Source organism: Pongo pygmaeus, chromosome 13, assembly GCF_028885625.2.
Source record: "Pongo pygmaeus isolate AG05252 chromosome 13, NHGRI_mPonPyg2-v2.0_pri, whole genome shotgun sequence".
NCBI classification, from domain to species: Eukaryota; Metazoa; Chordata; class Mammalia; order Primates; family Hominidae; genus Pongo; species Pongo pygmaeus.
The window spans coordinates 90,208,754-90,227,317 of record NC_072386.2 but is presented as its reverse complement, the minus strand read 5'-3'; the positions used below and the strand labels follow the sequence as shown (position 1 = coordinate 90,227,317).

The following is an 18,564-nucleotide window of genomic DNA, read 5'->3' as shown; positions in this document are numbered from 1 at the left end:
CATTATATACAGTTGAAAGAAAAATAGGAGTTTCACACACTGTGCATGTTTGTATCTCCTCAAAGCACTCAGCAGTGGTTTGCCCCTAGGAAGCAGTCAATAAATGGTTATTGAATTTAGAATGTCCTTCTTTCTAATCAGTAAGGTTTAATACATATCCAATTCAGAAATCCTATTAATTTTTCAGCATTACTAAGCCTTTAAAAAAAATCAATTTTGGGAATGTGCTTAAGAGTTCACAGCAAATACTATTACATAATAATTAAGAGAAAACTGTTAAATGAAGCAGGCTTATTCAATACACCAGTAGCCATTGATAAAATGTAATTTAATTTAATCATTTACATTTACATTGTTAATGTACAAGAGCATTTCTTTCAAACCACAGGTTAACACACACTAAAGAGCAATGCTGTTAGAGGGGCAGAGAAACTTTGGAAAACTCTGCTGTCTGAAATAAAAGCAAGGCACTCTCCATTAACAGCTGGTGGCTTCCTGATTTCCGCCCACAGAAGGCATGTTCACACTGAGAGAGCTCTCCCGCAAGGGGAGGAATCACCTGCTTTAATACATGTTGTTCTCTTCTGTGCTAGTGTGGTCATCCACTCTGTATAAACTCATGTGCAACATTAAGACAAAAAAAAGGGAGTTGAGTTGATAGATGACTTGGGAGGCTCTCATAGTTGTAATAACTATGGAAGACAGAAGAACATGCTATCATCTTTATTTTTAGCACTCATATCTGGACCTATTACTAAAAAAGCTTCTTCATTCCTTCCAACCACTAGATTATAATGGCTAAAAAGTCTTTTCCTTAAATCTGATGGGTGTAAAAATAAAAAGTAACAGCATTTCTCTAGGGCTCTGTTTTTGTTTTGTTTTGTTCTTCCTTTATAGACATGACAAAAACAAGGATTAACTTTCCAAATACTCATGGTGCACAAGAAGGTTATGTATGCACAGTATTTCTAATGTATTCAAATTCAATTTGAATTTGGTCTGAAGCTATCTTGTATGAAATGTTAGCTTTCCTGATATTTAATAATATTTATTATGTTTGCATATAAGCTCAAAGAATTAATGCAAAAGTATACTTTACTCATGGTTATCTTCAGGTAAATATTAGTGGTTATGTTTAAAAGCCTGATTTTATGTAGATGGAGTAAGCTGAGAAAAAAGACTATGGAAAGGTAAATTAGGTCTTAGTCTTGATTCTGTTACTAGCTGTTTGACCTTGAGTAACTCCTCACCCTTCAATGGGCCCCAGTTTGCTCCTCTATGAATTTTAAGGGGTTGGACTAGTTGACAGGCCAGGCCCCTTCCAAGTCTAACATTTCAAAATCCTAACATTCCAGGTTCTATCATCTTGATATATAAAAATAACAATCTTTCATAAAAGCACACATAAACATAACACATAGTCAAATATTAGAATGACTCTTGGAAAAAAAAACATATGATTTCCTATCTGGGTTATACTTTGCAGCAATTAGGCAATTCATTTGGCATTTGTTTGATTGTATAATTTAATGACAATATAAACAGCATAGTTTTGTTATTTTCCTTTAAAAAGACTAAAGCAAAAATGATTTAAAGCTAACAAAAACTACTGTGATATCAGTTTGACATTCAAAGTTTGTTTCTTAGCAAAATGGCCAAAGATATTTTGACTTGATACAGAGTATATAATATAAAGACTTTTAGACCTAAAAATCTTCAAACATTATTCGAATTTAGCAAAACATAAGCAAAATTTTAATATCAAAGTGCTAAACAGTACTGCCTTAAAAGTCACTGCAAATGAACCATAAAATAACGGCATGGGAAGTGACATTTATTGTACAAATGGTTAATAAAAAGACACATTATAAATATATATATGTAACCTGCTATATTTATATATATATATATATTTGCTTATTTAATTTCTAATTGGTGTATCCAAGTCACTGTGAACACCCCATTTAATTACTCTGTAACTCAGCTTCCACGAGCTGGTGGTCTTGCAATAAATACAGGCAAAGCTATTACAATATAACGTGCATACAAATGTTTATACAAATAAGGACACTATGCAACAAATTATCTCATAGTAATATGGCATTAACAGTAGAAACATACAAAAGGGAGTACGAACACGGAATGTTGAAACGCAGCCCACTAATCCTTCCTAGTACTCACACTCATACTATTTTTTAAATCTTTTCTAGTATTCACATTCATACTATTTTGTAAAAAGAAGATTTGCTTGCTCTCCAAAATTGTCTCCTTAACCAATAACAAAAATTAAATTATATCTATAAAAATCCTTATTGTCCCTGGTGCTTACCCTGTATGACCCAGTTCCTGCTGATTTGCATGTTCTTATCTAGGGATCAAATACTCGACTGACTTATGGAGTTTCTGAATGAATATACCAGTCAGTTACTATAACTGAAGCAAGTTTAGGGAACTCTGGTGGGGTTGATAGAACACAACCAAAACAGTTACATGTAATCCAGTTTATAATCTGATCCGCTTTCAGGATAGCTGGACAGTCAGGGCAGGGATCTGGTTCCATCAAGAATGGCCTAAAAGTCTTGGATGGGCCATACCTCAGAAGGGATCGACAGGGAAGGTGAACGCAGCCTCTCCTAGGGATATTAACATGTGTCATTTGCTAACATGACTGCCTCCTTTTTATTTCCATATAGAATAAAGGAGAGTTAATAAACAAGACTTAGTAAGACAGCACTTTAAAAAATTGCACTTGTTTATGGAAGCAAACAGCCATTACTGTTTTGCTATGTCTGATTTGTAGGTAATCCTCCATCTTTCACCATTTGTTAAAATAAAGGAAGAAGGAAATTAAAAGGAAGTTTCTGCCTTGTTTGCACCACATATGTACCTTTGATACAGGAAGTGTATTTTCAAGGGACCAATCTTTAAGACACATCCTACCCTGGCGAACAACCCTTGGCTGTTCTTGTTTTTAAACACAAAGCAACTATAATTTTATTCCCCAGAAAGAGTTTTAAAACAGTTATATTATCCTTTTTTTTTTCCTGCTGGGATAGCATTGTCCAAAAGTGCTTTGTTAGCAATTTCTTAGAAAACCCTCATGAACTATACCCCCCTCCCACCCCATCCCCCAATGCCTAAATATAAAACACAACCCCAACACAATACTCTGCAAGTTTTCTGGCTTTAGGCTGTAAGGAAAAGAGCCAGAAAAAAAAGAAAGTCTTTGCTTTCTACAGGAGCTGCTTTTCCTCTTAAGGAAGGACAGGAAATGATAGGTTTCCAAACCTATCCCTTTGCTGCGTAGCAAGCAGGTGCTAGGAGAGAAGGCAGCTCACTGCTCCACTGCTCCTGATTAGAAAGGTAGGGTGTCCAGGAAGAGCTTGTCGATGATGGAAGGTGGAGACACCAAGTCTTCCAGCTTCAGGTAGAAGATGCGCTGGAGGCCCAGGGTACAGATCTTCCTCAGTTCTACCAGGGCACCCAGTACCTTGGACTCGGTGGGTTCCAGAGCCTGTCCCTTACTCTGGTGGTCTTTTAAACTGCTTGTGATCTTGTTGCATAGCTCCTCGACTCTCTTTGGTTCTTTTAACCCATGTCTTTCTGCAGAGGGATAGAGAAGGGCAAGAAGTTTAGGAGGCAAATACATCTTAAGACACTTTGAATCCCTAATTGAGGTCTGTGTCTCATTCTGCCAGTTTGGATAGCTTCTTTGCAATCAAAGTGCCCTCCCTGTTAGAGATAGCTCATGGCCTTTGGTATTAAACAACACCAAGGTTTGAATCCCAGTCCCAACACTTACTTGCTGTGTGCCCTAGAGTAAGTCTCTTCTGAGCACCCATTTCCTTATAAGATGAAGAATATGATCATACCCAATTCGGGGTTTCTGGGATGGCCAGCTTAGGTAAGTAACACAAGGGAAGCACAGTTCCTGGCACACAGCCACATGGAATGAATGGCAGGGTGGTTATTATTTTGCATACATTATCCTACTAAGCTCTCACAAAGCCTTGTCAGTAGGCAACTATTTTTCAGAGTGACACAGAAACACATCCAGGCAAATGAATTAATGTTTCTATCTTGACAGACTCATTTAAGGGAGGTGGGGAGGCTGTAACTTCCATTTGCTAATGCAATGGCTGCTCGAAAAGACCCAACACAGCAAAGTGCATTCCTGTGTTTTCATGCTAACCAGCACTGAGAAGAATTCAGCTTTTCTTTTCCTTGTTTTGTTCCCCCCCACTTGAAACCCCTGTTGACCTACACCTGGCACTCTGTACAAAATACACATGTCCTCCTGCTGTGGAGATGGAAAAGCCAAAGAGAAGGGGAGGAAACCCAGAAGGATGTGGTGCAGGCATATTATAATGTATCAAGACACAAATACCAGTATCTTATATTTTACAAAACAATATATAAAATGATTTCCATGTTAAATACTATGATCTATTTTATGTATAAGGTTAAATGAATTTCCCAAAGTCACCCAGCTGCTAAAAGCTGGGATTAGAACCCAGTTTTCTGAGGCAAATACTGGTCTCTTGTTCCAAAGCAATGAGAAGGGAGCCTGACATCCACAATAAATCACTAAGCTTTTCCTCAACATTTAGACTTCAGAGCCTCATTTCTCTTTTTTTTTTTTTTTTTTTTGAGCCAGAGTCTTACTCTGTTGTCTAGGCTGGAGTGCAGTGGTGCGATCTTGGCTCACTGCTCCCCCACTTCCTCCTCCGACCCCAATTCAAGCGATTCTCCTGCCTCACCCTCCCAAGTAGCTGAGACTACAGGTGCGCACCATCATGCCCAGCTAATTTTTTGTATTTTCAGTAGAGATGAGGTTTCACCATATTGGCCAGGCTGGTCTCGAACTCCTGACCTCAAGTGATCCTCCCACCTTGGCCTCCCAAAGTGTTGGGATTACAGGCATAAGCCACTGTGCCTGGCCTCAGAGCCTCATTTCTAAGGGAAGAGCTTGGCATCTGTTATCTCAAAGTTTTCTTCTCTCAGTACATGTACATGTAAAATCATAATTCTTGAGAGATGGAAGACATCCTTCTGATGGGAAATCAAGCAATAGTTTCTAATTTTTGCGAAATTAATTTTTTTTTTTTGAGTCACGGTCTTACTCTGTTGCCTGGGCTGCAGTGCAGTGGTGCAATCATGGTTCACTGTAGCCTGGAACTCCTGGGCTTAAGTGATCCTCCTGCCTCAGCCTCCCAAGTAGCTAGGACTATAGGCATGCACCACCATACCTGGTTGATTTTTAAATTATTTTTTGTAGAGGCAGGGCCTCACTATGTTGCCCAGGCTGGTCTTGAACTCTTGGGCTCAAGTGATCCTCCTGCCTCAGCTTCCCAAAGCGCTGAAACTACAGGCATGAGCTACCGTGCCTGGCTCTAAATTAATTTTTTAAGTTGGGGGCATTTTTGTTAGAAAAGTGATTTCCTTGAAGCAAAAGCCAATAAGAAAAATGAAGAACTATCCAGACACTTTTTTCTTGTCCCAAATAAGAGGCCTGGGAACCAGAAAATTTGCATTATCCTCAGTTTGGCTAGTTGTGTATGATTTGGGGAAGTTTCTCCCTCTTTGGGGCCCTGTAAAAGGACACGGTTGAACTTCATTATCTGTAAGGTCCCAAAGCTCTGATGTGTCCTTCCTTCCTTCCTTCCTTCCTTCCTTCCTTCCTTCTTCCTCCCCCCCTCCCTCCCTCCCTCCTTCTTTCCTTCCTTCCTTGACAGAGTCTCACTCTGTCACTCAGGCTGTGTAGCAGTGAAATCTCAGCACACTGCAACATCCACCTCCCAGTTTCAAAAGATCCTCCTGCCTCAGCATCCCAAGTAGCTGGGATTACAAGTGTGTGCCACCACACCTGGCTAATTTTTGCATTTTTAGTAGAAACAGGGTCTCACTATATCAGCCAGGCTGGCCTCAAACTCCTAGCCTCAAGTGAGCCACCCACCTCGGCCTCCCAAAGTGCTGGGATTAGAGGCATGCACCACTGCACCTGGCCTGATATGTTATAATGATATTAAAATACAACCATGAAGACTGCCAGCGGGATCTCCATGGACTGTAAGTTGCAGGCATCTTGTCTCAATGCAATATGCTATAAAGAGATGGGCACTGGCCCTGGAGTTAGACAGACCTAGGTTCTAGTTCTGGTTCTGTCACTTACTAGCTGCGTGACCTAATTTCTCTAAGGCTCAATGTTTTCACAGGAAAATCGGAATTATTGGGTGGCAGATACACAGCCTTTGCTGTATTATTCCTGTGTGTCTTCAGTGTTATGTAACAAATTAAAAGTACAATGATAATAAAACCCAACTCCATGGATTGTTGTGGCTCAATTAAGATAATGTTATGGAAAAGTGGTCTGTCAGCTGTAGAGTGCTATACACATGGAATAATCAGAACCAAAGACAATGCTTGCCAGTGGGCAAGTGGCTGGTAACTACAAGGTCTAACAAAAGGCAATTTGTGGCCTAATTTCCAAGCTTTGCAGTGCATCATTTTGCTTTCCCTGAGAAACTATTAGCTAATCAGCCCAGGTGCAGACCTGTCTCCTACGGCTTATCATAGGCTCCATGTTTCAGTCTCAGAAGAAGCACCTGAGAGTGAATTTTAAGAGAATCCTGCATGCAGTGGTGTTTTGCCTAAAGTTTTATTTTTCTCCGCAAAACAAAAGAACAGGCTGTAAATTTGGCAGTAAATTTCAAGAGCTATAAATCGTTCATAGCCTCTGACCAAGTAATCCCACTCTTGGGAATTTATCCAAAGGAAACATTTAACAGAAGAATAAAACTGTATACATGGAGACATTTGGTTCAGCATTATCTATTACCAAGACAAAACAAAACAAAAGCAAACAAACAAAAAACTGGAAAAAGGCAAAGGGCTGAAGAATACGGGAACTGTTAAGTAAATAATGGTATATGGAAAGGAAGATTCTGGAGACATCAAACAGAACAAATATGAAGGCCATGAAGCAAAATTAAAAAAAAGTTTACAACATTAAATAAAGAGTAGAATATTAAATACTAAAGCTGTGATTCCATCTATGCAAAAATTATTTCTTCATATAGAGAAGGGTGAAAGAAAATATAAACGTGAAAATACCTATGGGGTTTTGGGATAAATTTTCCTTCCTTTTAAAATGTCCAGGTTGTGCTCTTTGTATAATAATGTTAAAATAGAACGAGATGGATTTCGTCCTTTGTGAAGCCCTTGAGTAGCTATAACATGATCAAACATCACCTTGCTGATATTAAATTCAATTAATACTGAAAAATATTCAATTAGATTCATAACCTAGGGAGAGATGCCTTTCTCAGAATAAATACCAGTCTATTGATTTAAGCTTTCTCTTCCTTTCAGTGTCTCATGTCTTACATAACATTCAAGATCTCATATTCATCATCAGGATACAGGAACTGAGTAATATGTTGGCTGGATTTGGGGAGGGAGCTGATTGTGGAACCTTGTAACCAGACTTTCTCATGGCCAAACTCACAGAAGGTGCTGCAGAGTTTTCCCTGCTCTCCAACCAGTTGCGACTGCTCAATAACTATGGCAACCATTATTTATTCAGTGAATTCAAGTGGAGATCGATACCTCCTGCCAGCTGGATCAACTCTAGGCATGGAATTCCTTGAGGAATTCAGAGACACTCCTGTTAGAAGCCAAAGGCACCTCAACTCTCTTTGTTGTTTTGAACAGCCACTGGATTTGTAGCTTCTTTACTTTTTCAAAAGGGCTGAGATAATATTCAGTCTCCATGCAAACTACTGCCAGCAGCCAGGAAGATTTTCAAATCACTAGGGAGTCACTAAGTGTCTGGGTCCTTCCCTAGTAATTTGAAATCCCTTAAAACCTAATCACTGACATTTTAAAGGGATCTCCTTTCTTCTTGTAGCTTGGTATACATGGCTACAGAGCTAATATACAGAGTTCATAAATTCGGGGGGAAATCAGGCATTTGGACTATCCCCCTTCCTAGAGAATTTACACAGAAGATTTTAGTTTAAGGTCTTTGTCCGCCATTAAACAAAACAAGCTTCTTAATATTTCTTGCATTTTAATCTATATAACTTTCATAGAATGCTTTAGTATTTTAACTCTGGCATTATATATTCAAAACTTTGATATATAACATACAGAAATGGTTAAGTAATAGACTTATGTGTCATAATCATTGTATATATAGATTGGAAAGGGTTTGAGTTATTTAGTTCAAATTCCTATCTAAGACAAGAATCTCTACTACAAGCTACCATAAAGAGAGTGTCAGGTAGTGGCTGGACTGGGAGTTAACTATATTATGCCATAATAATACAAATATATTTAATAGTACTCTTTCACTTAGATTATTTTATCTCACTCTCACAACAATCCTGTGAATTAGGCAGGACAAAGATTATCTTTAAGTAACAAGTATGGAGGGTAAGACTCAATTAAGTGACTTGCCCATAGTCAAAATTTGCAAGGGGCTATTTTCTTTCACTCTAAGTCCAGAGATATTTCTCTTATAAAAGATGCCTTCCATCTCTGGACGTCTCTAATTGTTAGAAAGTTTCTCCTCGTCCTGAGATGAACTAGCTTTTCTATAACTCTCTCCTATTTTCTGTGCACCAAATTAACTAACTACTTCTTTCAACAAATATTTATTGAACACCTATTCTGTGGCAAGCAATGTTATAACCACTGGGGTTAGAGACGCGACAGACAGATCACACTTCTAATCTTTGTGTGGTATGAACATCTAAAGACACTGTTGGATTACTGTGCATTTTAGCTATCCAGGCATAGACATCTCTGCTTAGAGCAAGAGGGAGGGGTTGGGAGGTAGAGGGAACCAGGGAAGAAGGAGTAAGGGGGAGAGAGTGATGGAGTGAAATAATAGAGCTATATTTAGGTCTGTGCTTATGTTTTCCCATCTTCATCTGGTTAAGATCTACTCATTCTTTGGATCTCAGATCAAATATTTCTTGAAGGAAGCTTCCCTTTTTACCCCCATTCTAGATCATGTTCTCCTCTGGCATTCTAATCTTTCCCTTTGCAGGACACAACAGTTTGAAATCAGATAGTTATGTGATTTTTTTCTCCTCCCATTAACTGTAAGCACCATGGGGGCATGAACTGTATTTGCTCAACATTGTATCTCCAGCACCAAGCCTAGTACATAGGAGACATCCAATAAATATCTGTTAAATGGATATATAGAGGATCAAGAATCTGTGAAAAATGATTATATAAGCACTAAAAATGTAAGCTGCTAAGAATAAATATACAGGTTGGGAGTTATTAAGAAGCTAACAACAGTAAAGAACTTTACAAACTCTAAAACCTACCACATCAAAGCTTTGGAATTAGATTTCCTGGCTGTAGACCTGAACTCTACCACTTATTTATTTATTTATTTATTTATTTATTTATGAGACGGAGTCTCGCTCTGTCGCCAGGCTGGAGTTCAGTGATGCAATCTCGGCTCACTGCAACCTTCGCCTCCTGGGTTCAAGTGATTCTCCTGTTTGGCCTCCCAAGGCCCAGGTAATTTTTGTATTTTTAGTAGAGAAGGGGTTTCACCATGTTGGCCAGGATGGTCTCCATCTCTTGACCTTGTGATCCGCCCGCCTTGGCCTCCCAAAGTGCTGGGATTACAGGCATGAGCCACCGCGCCTGGCCTCGACCAGTTATTAACTGGGTGACTTTGGGTCTGTTTCCACATTTGTAAAATGGTGCTAATAATGGTAGCTGCCTTATGGGTTGTTATGAGAAGTAAACGAGTTAATACATGTCAAGTATTTGGAACCATGCCTAGCATATAGTGAGCACTTAGTGAATATTTGCAAGTATCCTCTCTATCTAAAACTCAAGCCCTTACCTTCCCCTTCAAATCAGCCACTTCTCTAAGCTTGTCTATTAATGATATTACAGCCTTTCACATCACTCTCATAAATCATCTCTAACAATTCCTTCCCCCCGAGCCATCGTATTTAATCCACTGCAAGAACTTCCGTTATTATCTCTGTGATGTTCCTTGCATTTATATCTCCCTCTCAATACCCATGGCCTCTGGATGAGGATCTTCAATATCTTTGCTATCTAGATTATTTTAATAGCTCTTGACTGATCTCCATGCTTCCTGTATCTGCTGTAATCCATTTCAGGTACTTCCAAGTTTATTTATTAAGCAACACTAAACAAAATAACACATGTAAGCCCTTGGCACAGTGCCTGGCACTGAGTATTTTAAAATGGTAGCTATTAATTTCATGGATTCCTAATTACCAATAGGTTCCCTTATTCCTAGATACTTAAGGTGTGGGCCCCAGACCAGCAGCATCAGCATCACCTGGGAACTTGCTGGAAATGCAGAATCTGTTTAGGCAGGCCCTGCCCCAGACCTACCTAACCAGAATCTGCAATGCAACAAGATGCCCAATGATGTGAATGCTGGAGAAGCTCTGCTCTAGTCAATCCTAGTCCCCATAAGATGCTTGACTCAGTCCACGCCTAGTGTTCATCTAGTCTCTGTAAGCCTCATTCCCCAAAGCGGGAACTCACTCCTCAAGGCAGCTTATTCCAATTTCAAATGGTTCTTTCTATGTGAAAGTTTTTCTTACACTGAGCTAAAATTTGCCATCCTACATATCAGGGGTCCCCAATTGGTATTGGTCCATGGCCTATTAGGAACTGGGCCACACAACAGGAGGTGAGCGGCGGGCAAGCAAGTGAAGCTTCATCTGTATTTACAGCCACTCCCCGTTATTTGCTTTACCACCTGAGCTCCGCCTCCTGTCAGATGAGTGGCAGCATTAGATTCTCATAGGAGTGTGAATCCTATTGTGAACTGTGCGTGTGAGGGATCTAGGTTGCACGTTCCTTATGAGAATCTAATGTGTGGTGATCTGTCACTGTCTCCCATCACCCCCAGATGGACTATCTAGTTGCAGGAAAATGAGCTCAGGGTTCCCACCGATTTTACATTATGGTGAGTTTTATAATTATTTAATTTTATATTACAATGTAATAATAATAGAAATAAAGTGCACAATAAATGTAATACTCTTGAATCATCCCGAAACCATTCCTCTGACCCCAGTCCAAGCAAAAATTGTCTTCCATGAAACCAGTCTCTGGTGCCAAAAAGGCTGGGGATGGCTGCTATATGTAGTTCCCAGTTCTGCCTCTTGGGCTTATATGAGAAATGTCAAATTTTCTTCCTCATGGCAGGGAGTAGGGGATAAAGAAAGGGATGATAGTAACCATCAGGAGCCCCACCAAGGGGAAAAGTAACTCCCCTTTCTGAGCAGGTGTTAGGGCAAAGGCTAACTTGGTGACAACAATGCTGTTCCAGCCAAAGGGGAAGGAAAGGTGGGCCCCTGGAGAGAGAGGTATGTGTAGCTCAAACACAAACAAACAGGACTCCCCACTCTGAGCTCTATCTCCTTCTCTGGGAATTCACCTTATTGCTATCACTCATGTCATACACAACATCCTTTACTGATGGGCAGTCCCAAAGACATTGAGCCCACGCTGGTCAGGAAGCCACAAGTCAGTCGGCAGTCTGTGTTGAGGCTGATTTAAATGGTACTTTTCAGTCTGACTGTCTTTGATTTGGTAGAGTATGTGTCTGTCTCTCTCTCCGGTGAGACCACAGACTCTTTGAGGGTAAGGGAATGTGTGTCTGGTGCACAGTAGATGCTCAATAAATATTTACTGAATTAATCTGAATCAAAATAAGGCAATTTTCAAGAATTCATACTTTTCTCATAACAGTGGTAGGCTAAAAACTATTAATTCAGATTTTTCTAATTTGGGAGACTTTCTGATACTCACAATTGGCCCATTCATTCAATGAATATTTGTCATATGCCAGATACTTGTAAATGCTAAAGTCATTTTAAAGATAAATAAGACTCTCCCTGTCCTTAAGAACCCCACAGTCTAGCTGGTAAAGAAAGACACATAAAGAAATTCCTTAACACAATGTGTATATTCAATTGCAGGGATGAATGAACACTTTTATGATTCTTAGAGAGCAAGACAGCTGGCTCTTCATGGAAGTGTGTAAAACAAATAATATAATAACAATGAAGGTTTGTCTAATTTTTTTTCTGCATAGTACATATTAGTTCATTCAATCTTTATAAGAAACCTGCAAGTAGACATCTTTATCCCTGTGAGAAAGAAGGAAATTGAGATTCAGAGAGGGTAAGGAAGTTGTCCAAGATTGCAAAGACAGCACATTTCAGGGTGAAGACCTGAACTCAGATCTCCAGTCTCTAAATCCTATGGCCTTTCCCCTCTCCCACCATTTTTGTTTTTAACTATTTTGCCCTGCTAAGTTTTACATTTAGTTTTCCTTGCGATGTAGCTGACGGCTTTATTTGATGCAAAAGCAGGGGTAACCAGGTAACCATTTACAGTGAGCAGTGGAGCTCTGGAAAGACAGATGGTGGAGGGTGTGGCATGGTCAGCCACCTGTCTAGTCCTGCTGTGTCACTGTTTCACTACTTTCTGCCATGGTTCTGCCCTCCTTCCTCCTTCTCAGTTTTATTGAAACATGTTTCAATAAGACCAGGAAAAAGACTACAGTCAGAAGAGAAAGGAGTCATTTTCTCACCTGACAGATGACCTGAGTAGGGAAAAGAAAACCATGGGGAACAACAAAATGGCATTTGAGCATTTGAGATTCCCTCCGCCATCTGGTTCAAAACTATCTTTCCAATCTTATTTCCCCTATTTCTGTACAGGAAAAGCGTTTTGCTCTGAGGTTAGGTCATCACATCAAGCCAGAAAGTAAATATCACATAGAATTAGTTTTATCCCTGAAAATCACTTAACTTTCCCAAAAGCACAAGACATGATCTCAACATTCATCACCAGAGGCAGAGAAACCATGACCTACAGTGGATTCGTATCTTCTCTATCATGCTCACTCCAGGACATACAGTCATCGAATGCAATAGCCTGCACTCTTAATTTTTCTCCTCTTTCTACTTGGATCATATGTGTGATTTTAATATATGCACAATGCAACTCCACTGTAATTGTTTTAACCCTAAACTGTACTAAGGCATTCAACTGCCATGCCCTTGCTGTTCTCTTTCCTTCATCTGGAATGTTCTTTATGTCTTCTCATGTCTAGATGCTACCTCTTTGGGAAGTCATTCGTGACCAACACTTCTACCTTCCTTCACCTCAAAAAAGTTATCAGTAATCTGGACTTACCCCACACTGCATCTGTTCCTTTTCAGGGCCTGAGCACTAATTGCTATACATCAAGTCCATATATCATAATCTATGACTTCCTAGTAGACTGCCCACTTCTTGGCAACAGAATGCGTGCCTGGCTCATCTTTGCATCCCAAGAGACTGGTACAATGCTTGGTACATAGTAGGCCCTCAATGCTTATTTAATGAGTGGATATTTATAAAATGGTAATTCCACACTAACTTTCTGTTTGGTGAGGGGGCTTCTTATTTATGAAACATTATTGACTGCAACCAGATATCAACTCATTGGTATCCCACCAGATTCAAAGCACTTGCATTACTTCAGAGATGCAGCACTGGCAAAGGGCAATGGTTAGGGTAGATAAACAGGGAACCTGAAAAACGTTTGAAAGCCAACCACTGTGGGGAACCCCCTGTTTACTGCAGGAAAGGAGAGTGATCTGAATGAAACCATTTCCTGCCCCACTTCACCGCCTAGTTTTTCATGAAGGGGTACAGAGAGAGGAGGAGGACAAAGAAAAAAATCAGAAAAAAAAAAAAAAAGCCATGTTTGTACAAACCACCAATACTGTCCAGATTCTTAATACTTTTCATGGAAGCAAGCCTAGTTAAACTTGTAAGATGCCATTTCCTTTTCATGAGCTCTCCTCTGTGGTTTAAGAAAAGACAATTTTGGGATGAATTTTTTAATGTAAATAGCCCAGCTGATACTCCACAATCACCATTTATGATCAACGAAGCTTATTCAGAAGTCAAGATCCATGGCAGCTCATATTCAAATAAAAATTAATATTCACAGCAATGCACACTGTTTCCCAGGCATTGCCTTTTCTGCCATTTCCTGATATTTTCACACTTATCAAACCCACTTTCAACCAGTAAGTCACAAAGAGAGTGTTGTAAGGTCCAGAAATGAGAGAAAAGGGCTTATTTTTGTTGTAGGCTAAAACCACAGCAGGAATGAGGGCAGGAACGGGAGCTACCTGGTCGGGGAGGCCCAAAGACACCACTGTAGAGTACTTGGCCTATTTTAAGTGCTTGTTAAGTGCAGCTTAATTACTTTATCACTGTCCTCCTTTGAGCCTCTCTCTTAAGCATCCAAGGAGACTGTCACCAAACATACTGCCTTCTAAAGCCACCACCTGTTTCCTCATGCCACTGAGTTTGATGCTTCCGAGGGGTAGGGGAAGGCATATGCCTAACTTGAGGGAATCTGTCACTATCACTCCAAGGGGGACCATAGGTGAATTCAGAGTTGCCTATCCTGAATCCAGTTTGGTTACATCACCAACTAAATATTCTGTAATCCTCACTGCTGCCCTGTGACATAGACATTGTTATCCCCATTTTACAAATGGGGAAACTGAATTTCAGAGAATTGAAATGTGTTCCCCAATAGCACCTACTTATTAAACATAGGACTGAAGATTAAAATCTGGGTGTGCTCGACTCCAAAGTCCATGCTATTTCTGCCATGCCAAACTGCCTCCTCCCCCAGCCAATCTCCACATAAATGGGCAGCGGGCTGAGCAGCTGTAACTGCAGGGAATAGAACAAATGGGATGCGGAAAGAGGACCAGCACCACCCTTCTACTAATTTCTACTTTGCATTCTCTGCACTGAACTGCCCAGTCTCTCCAGGTTGGGTCTTCCTGGCACCCAAACGTCCTGGCCTCAGATATCTGTCAGTTTCCATTTAAAGAGTGAAACAAAGATGTGGCCTTCAGGGATGGACCCTCCTCTTGAATCATGGCTCTCACACCTGGACTGGCCTTTTTCCTCTTAGATTCTTTCTCACTCTAATCTGTGCCCAAAATGCACTGACAGGGTAAATCTTTCTAAAGCGCAAACCTGACCATCAAGCTCCTTTGGACAAAACCTGTGGATCCTCGTTGTGCTCAAGATAAACTCTGCTCCCCTCACCTAGGCGTGGAAGGTTCTTTATGTCCCACCCCACCCTGACCTATCAGACCAGTCACATCTCCTGTCATTCCAATTTTCAGCTGTTTCCTTTCGGAAACTTAGCCATATTTTCAATGGCTTTTGGCAAATGTTTACGCCTGGATTCTCACTTTTTCCATTTTAGCCTGGAGACATCCTCTGCACTTACAAAGGACCAGCTCCTGTGATCTCTTCTGAGAAGACCACCCCCACCTGCTGTCTCTGAGCACTTTGAACTCACTCCCTTGTCTCCATGGTGGCACGCAACACCTTGCATCACATGTGGTACTCTGCATGTCTGTCTCCTCTAGGGATGTGTGTGATCATCTCTGAAAACCCAATGACATGCAGCATGGTGCCTAGGTCAGTGAATATTTGTTGATTAACTAGACTCAACACTCGTTGCCATAGAGATGAAGCAATGTACTGGTTTTACTTGTAGGAATCCAAAGCTGGATTTAGTTTTTTGTTTTTGTCTTTTTAAAATGAACTAAACTCCATACTTGCTAGTTTTGAATGTTTAACTGACTTAGGAATTGCTGAATGGTTTTGAAATTGAACTAAAGAGCTTTAGTTCAAAGGCAGCCTTGAACCAGTTTCCTTCCAGTCCTGATGAAGTAATATGCTTGTGCCTTAAATCTGTTTATTTTCTTCAGATGCTCCAGTATGCCATTTGAAAGCACTCCAAATGGAATCCATACTCTTTGAGACTGCCTTGGTTTTTGTTTCGTTAATGGCTCTCTTGGAAGTCTAGCAGCCCCATTAAAAAAAAAAAAAAAAAAGTGAGTTTCTTATCCTGGACCAAAGACCAGGAGGAAGTCAGTTTCCATTTGGAATACTGAAGGAACAGCTAGTGTCTGAGTCCTCATTGCAGCCATACCATTTGCTTGTCTTTGCCTGCATGTCAACCATCAAATGATGAACCAGCCTAGCCTCTTAAGGCACAGACACATCTAACTTTAGCTAATAGGAGATATCCCAAGAAATGCAAGCAAACAATGCTTGGGCAAACCAATGTACATTTCCAGTGAAACAGAAAGAAGGGGCCATCTGTACCACAGGATGCATCTGATGCTCTGGAAACTCACCACCTGCCTGAGAAACATGTTTTCTATAGCCAAGAGCATATTATTCTGATCTTGAACTCTCAGTTCTACAGCCAAGCCTGTGCTTGTGTCTGACCAAAAGGACAAGGATGAGCCCGTCATTTGGCCACTTCTGGAGCCCCCACCCTCTGTCACCACCTCCCCAGGCCCCAGTCTGACCGGAAAGAATGAGGTCTAACAGGAAACTCTCCCCCAGGGCAAAGGGAGCTGGGGCAAGGGCCTCCATGGCCACAGGGAGATGATATTCTTTCCCTTGCCCAACACGCGCCTTTCTCCATCCCACCCCACCTTGGGATCCTTTATCTCCCAAAAGATAGAAAGACAGAGATCTATAGCGGGAGACAGGCATAAATCAAATATATTTTATCTTTGTGGTTAAAAAACTGCTGAGTTGGCCGGGCGTGGTGGCTCACGCCAGGAATCCTAGCACTTTGGGGTGCCAAGGCGGGTGGATCATTTGAGGTCAGGAGTTCGAGACCAGCCTGGCCAGCATGATAAAACCCCGTCTCTACTAAAGATACAAAAATTAGCCGGGCATGGTGGCAGGTACCTGTAATCCCAGCTACTCAGGAGGGTGAGACAGGAGAATTGCTTGGACCCAGGAGGCAGAGGTTGCAGTAAACCAAGATCACATCATTGCACTCCAGCCTGGGTGACAGAGTGAGACTCCATCTCAAAAATAATGATAATAAAATTTTAAAAATAAAAATAAAAAACTGCTGAGTTGAGCCATTTTTGCTTTTGCTCAGTCCTTTGCCAATCGAAGTTATTAAATCAAGTTGTATTTGATATGTCTATAGTGTTTTGGTTTTACTTTAGGTCGCTAGCCAAGAACTGGGTACGGGGGGAAACCTCATCACCTCTACTCCACAGGAATGGGCTGGGTAAGGCAATCTTCCTAGGAAAGGCTTTGTAAAAAGAACGCTGAACCAGTCTGGGCAACAGGGTGAAACAGGGCTACAAAACAGGACAAACATGTGTGGTGGTGTGTGCCTATAGTCCCAGCTACTCAGGAGGCTGAGGTGGGAGGATCATTTGAGTCCAGGAGTTCGAGGCTACACTAGGCCATGATCACACCACTGCTCTCTAGCCTGTGTGACAGAGCAAGACCCTGTCTCAAAACAAACCCTGAAGCAGCTAGTCCCACTGTCCACAGATCTCTGGTAGGAAGTTAGATTTTCATATATTGGGCTTACTGACAATGATAATTCAATAGACTATGGATCCTCTTTCCTAGAAGTTTATGACAACAAATTATAGATGCATGTTTCTTTGCTTAAACTAGGTTCAACTTAACAGATTTCAGAAAAACGGTAGTCATTTTCCCACTTTTCTGGTATGTGTAGTAGTCAAGGCCAGATTCCACCATAACAAAGGGAAGGAGAGAAATGAGGATGTGGTTTTGGCAAGGTGGTGCTTACCTGTGATCATGCTCAGTGCTGACAGGCAGGCTAAGGCTTGGATATCAAGGTTTAGGCTCTGCAAATTTAAGGAAAAGTCTTTAATAGAGTCGAGCCACTCCCCAAATCCACGAAGGCACTGAAGTCGATGCAGGACAAGTCCGTTGCAGAACACAAACTTATCTTCAGCAGTGTTTGACCTGGGAGGTGAGAGGAAGAGAAACATTAAACAGGTCTGTCCAGTCTGTCCAACATGATAACATTATGACACACAGGCACCCAGACAGCCATGGGGCAGCATTGGGACCCCAGTGTGGTGCTATGAAGCATGCCAGATACCCACAATGAATAAGACTATGTTCTCTGGGATAAACAACTAGCACCACTTGTCTGTGCTAATGTCTTTGGTGAACATCAGCCCAGGGGAAGATATGGGCTGTGGCACCTGCTGTCTTATTACTAGAATCAATTACTGGCTTTCCTTGGGACAGGACATGGGGGAGCAGGCACTCATGGGTTCCAGAGGTGAAGCCCAGTGCACCCCTCTCTCAGCAATGAACATGAGACTGTTCCCTCCAGGGCTCCTGAGACAGGGCTTGTCCTTTATTTTCTTAAATATTAAAAACTGCCAAGGCCTGAGGCTAGACACTACAATTCCATTGTGCAGACTTTAAAAATACCAAGTCCCTGGCCAGGTGCGATGCCTCACGCCTGCAAGCCCAGCATTTTGGGAGGCCAAGGCGGGTGGATCATCTGAGGTCAGGAGTTCGAGACCAGCCTGGGCAACATAGTGAAACCCCATCTCTACTAAAAATACAAAAATTAGCCAGGCTTGGTGGCATGCACCTGTAGTCCCAGCTACTCAGGAGCTTGAGGAAGGA

At 41.1% G+C, this 18,564-nt stretch overlaps 1 protein-coding gene across 2 annotated transcripts in view; it reads right to left on the bottom strand.

The window, feature by feature from the left end:
- Window positions 1-308: 308 nt before the first annotated feature.
- Window positions 309-18,564, bottom strand: part of NR4A3 (nuclear receptor subfamily 4 group A member 3) — a 43,148-nt gene continuing 24,892 nt past the window's right edge. For both annotated transcript variants that reach the window (XM_054500752.2, XM_054500753.2), the window contains 2 exons: window positions 17,705-17,883; window positions 309-3,603 (listed from right to left, as the gene is read on the bottom strand). In XM_054500752.2, the coding sequence (XP_054356727.1) occupies window positions 3,356-3,603; window positions 17,705-17,883 (427 nt within the window). In that variant the 3' untranslated portion in view covers window positions 309-3,355. The remainder of the gene's footprint in view (window positions 3,604-17,704; window positions 17,884-18,564) is intronic.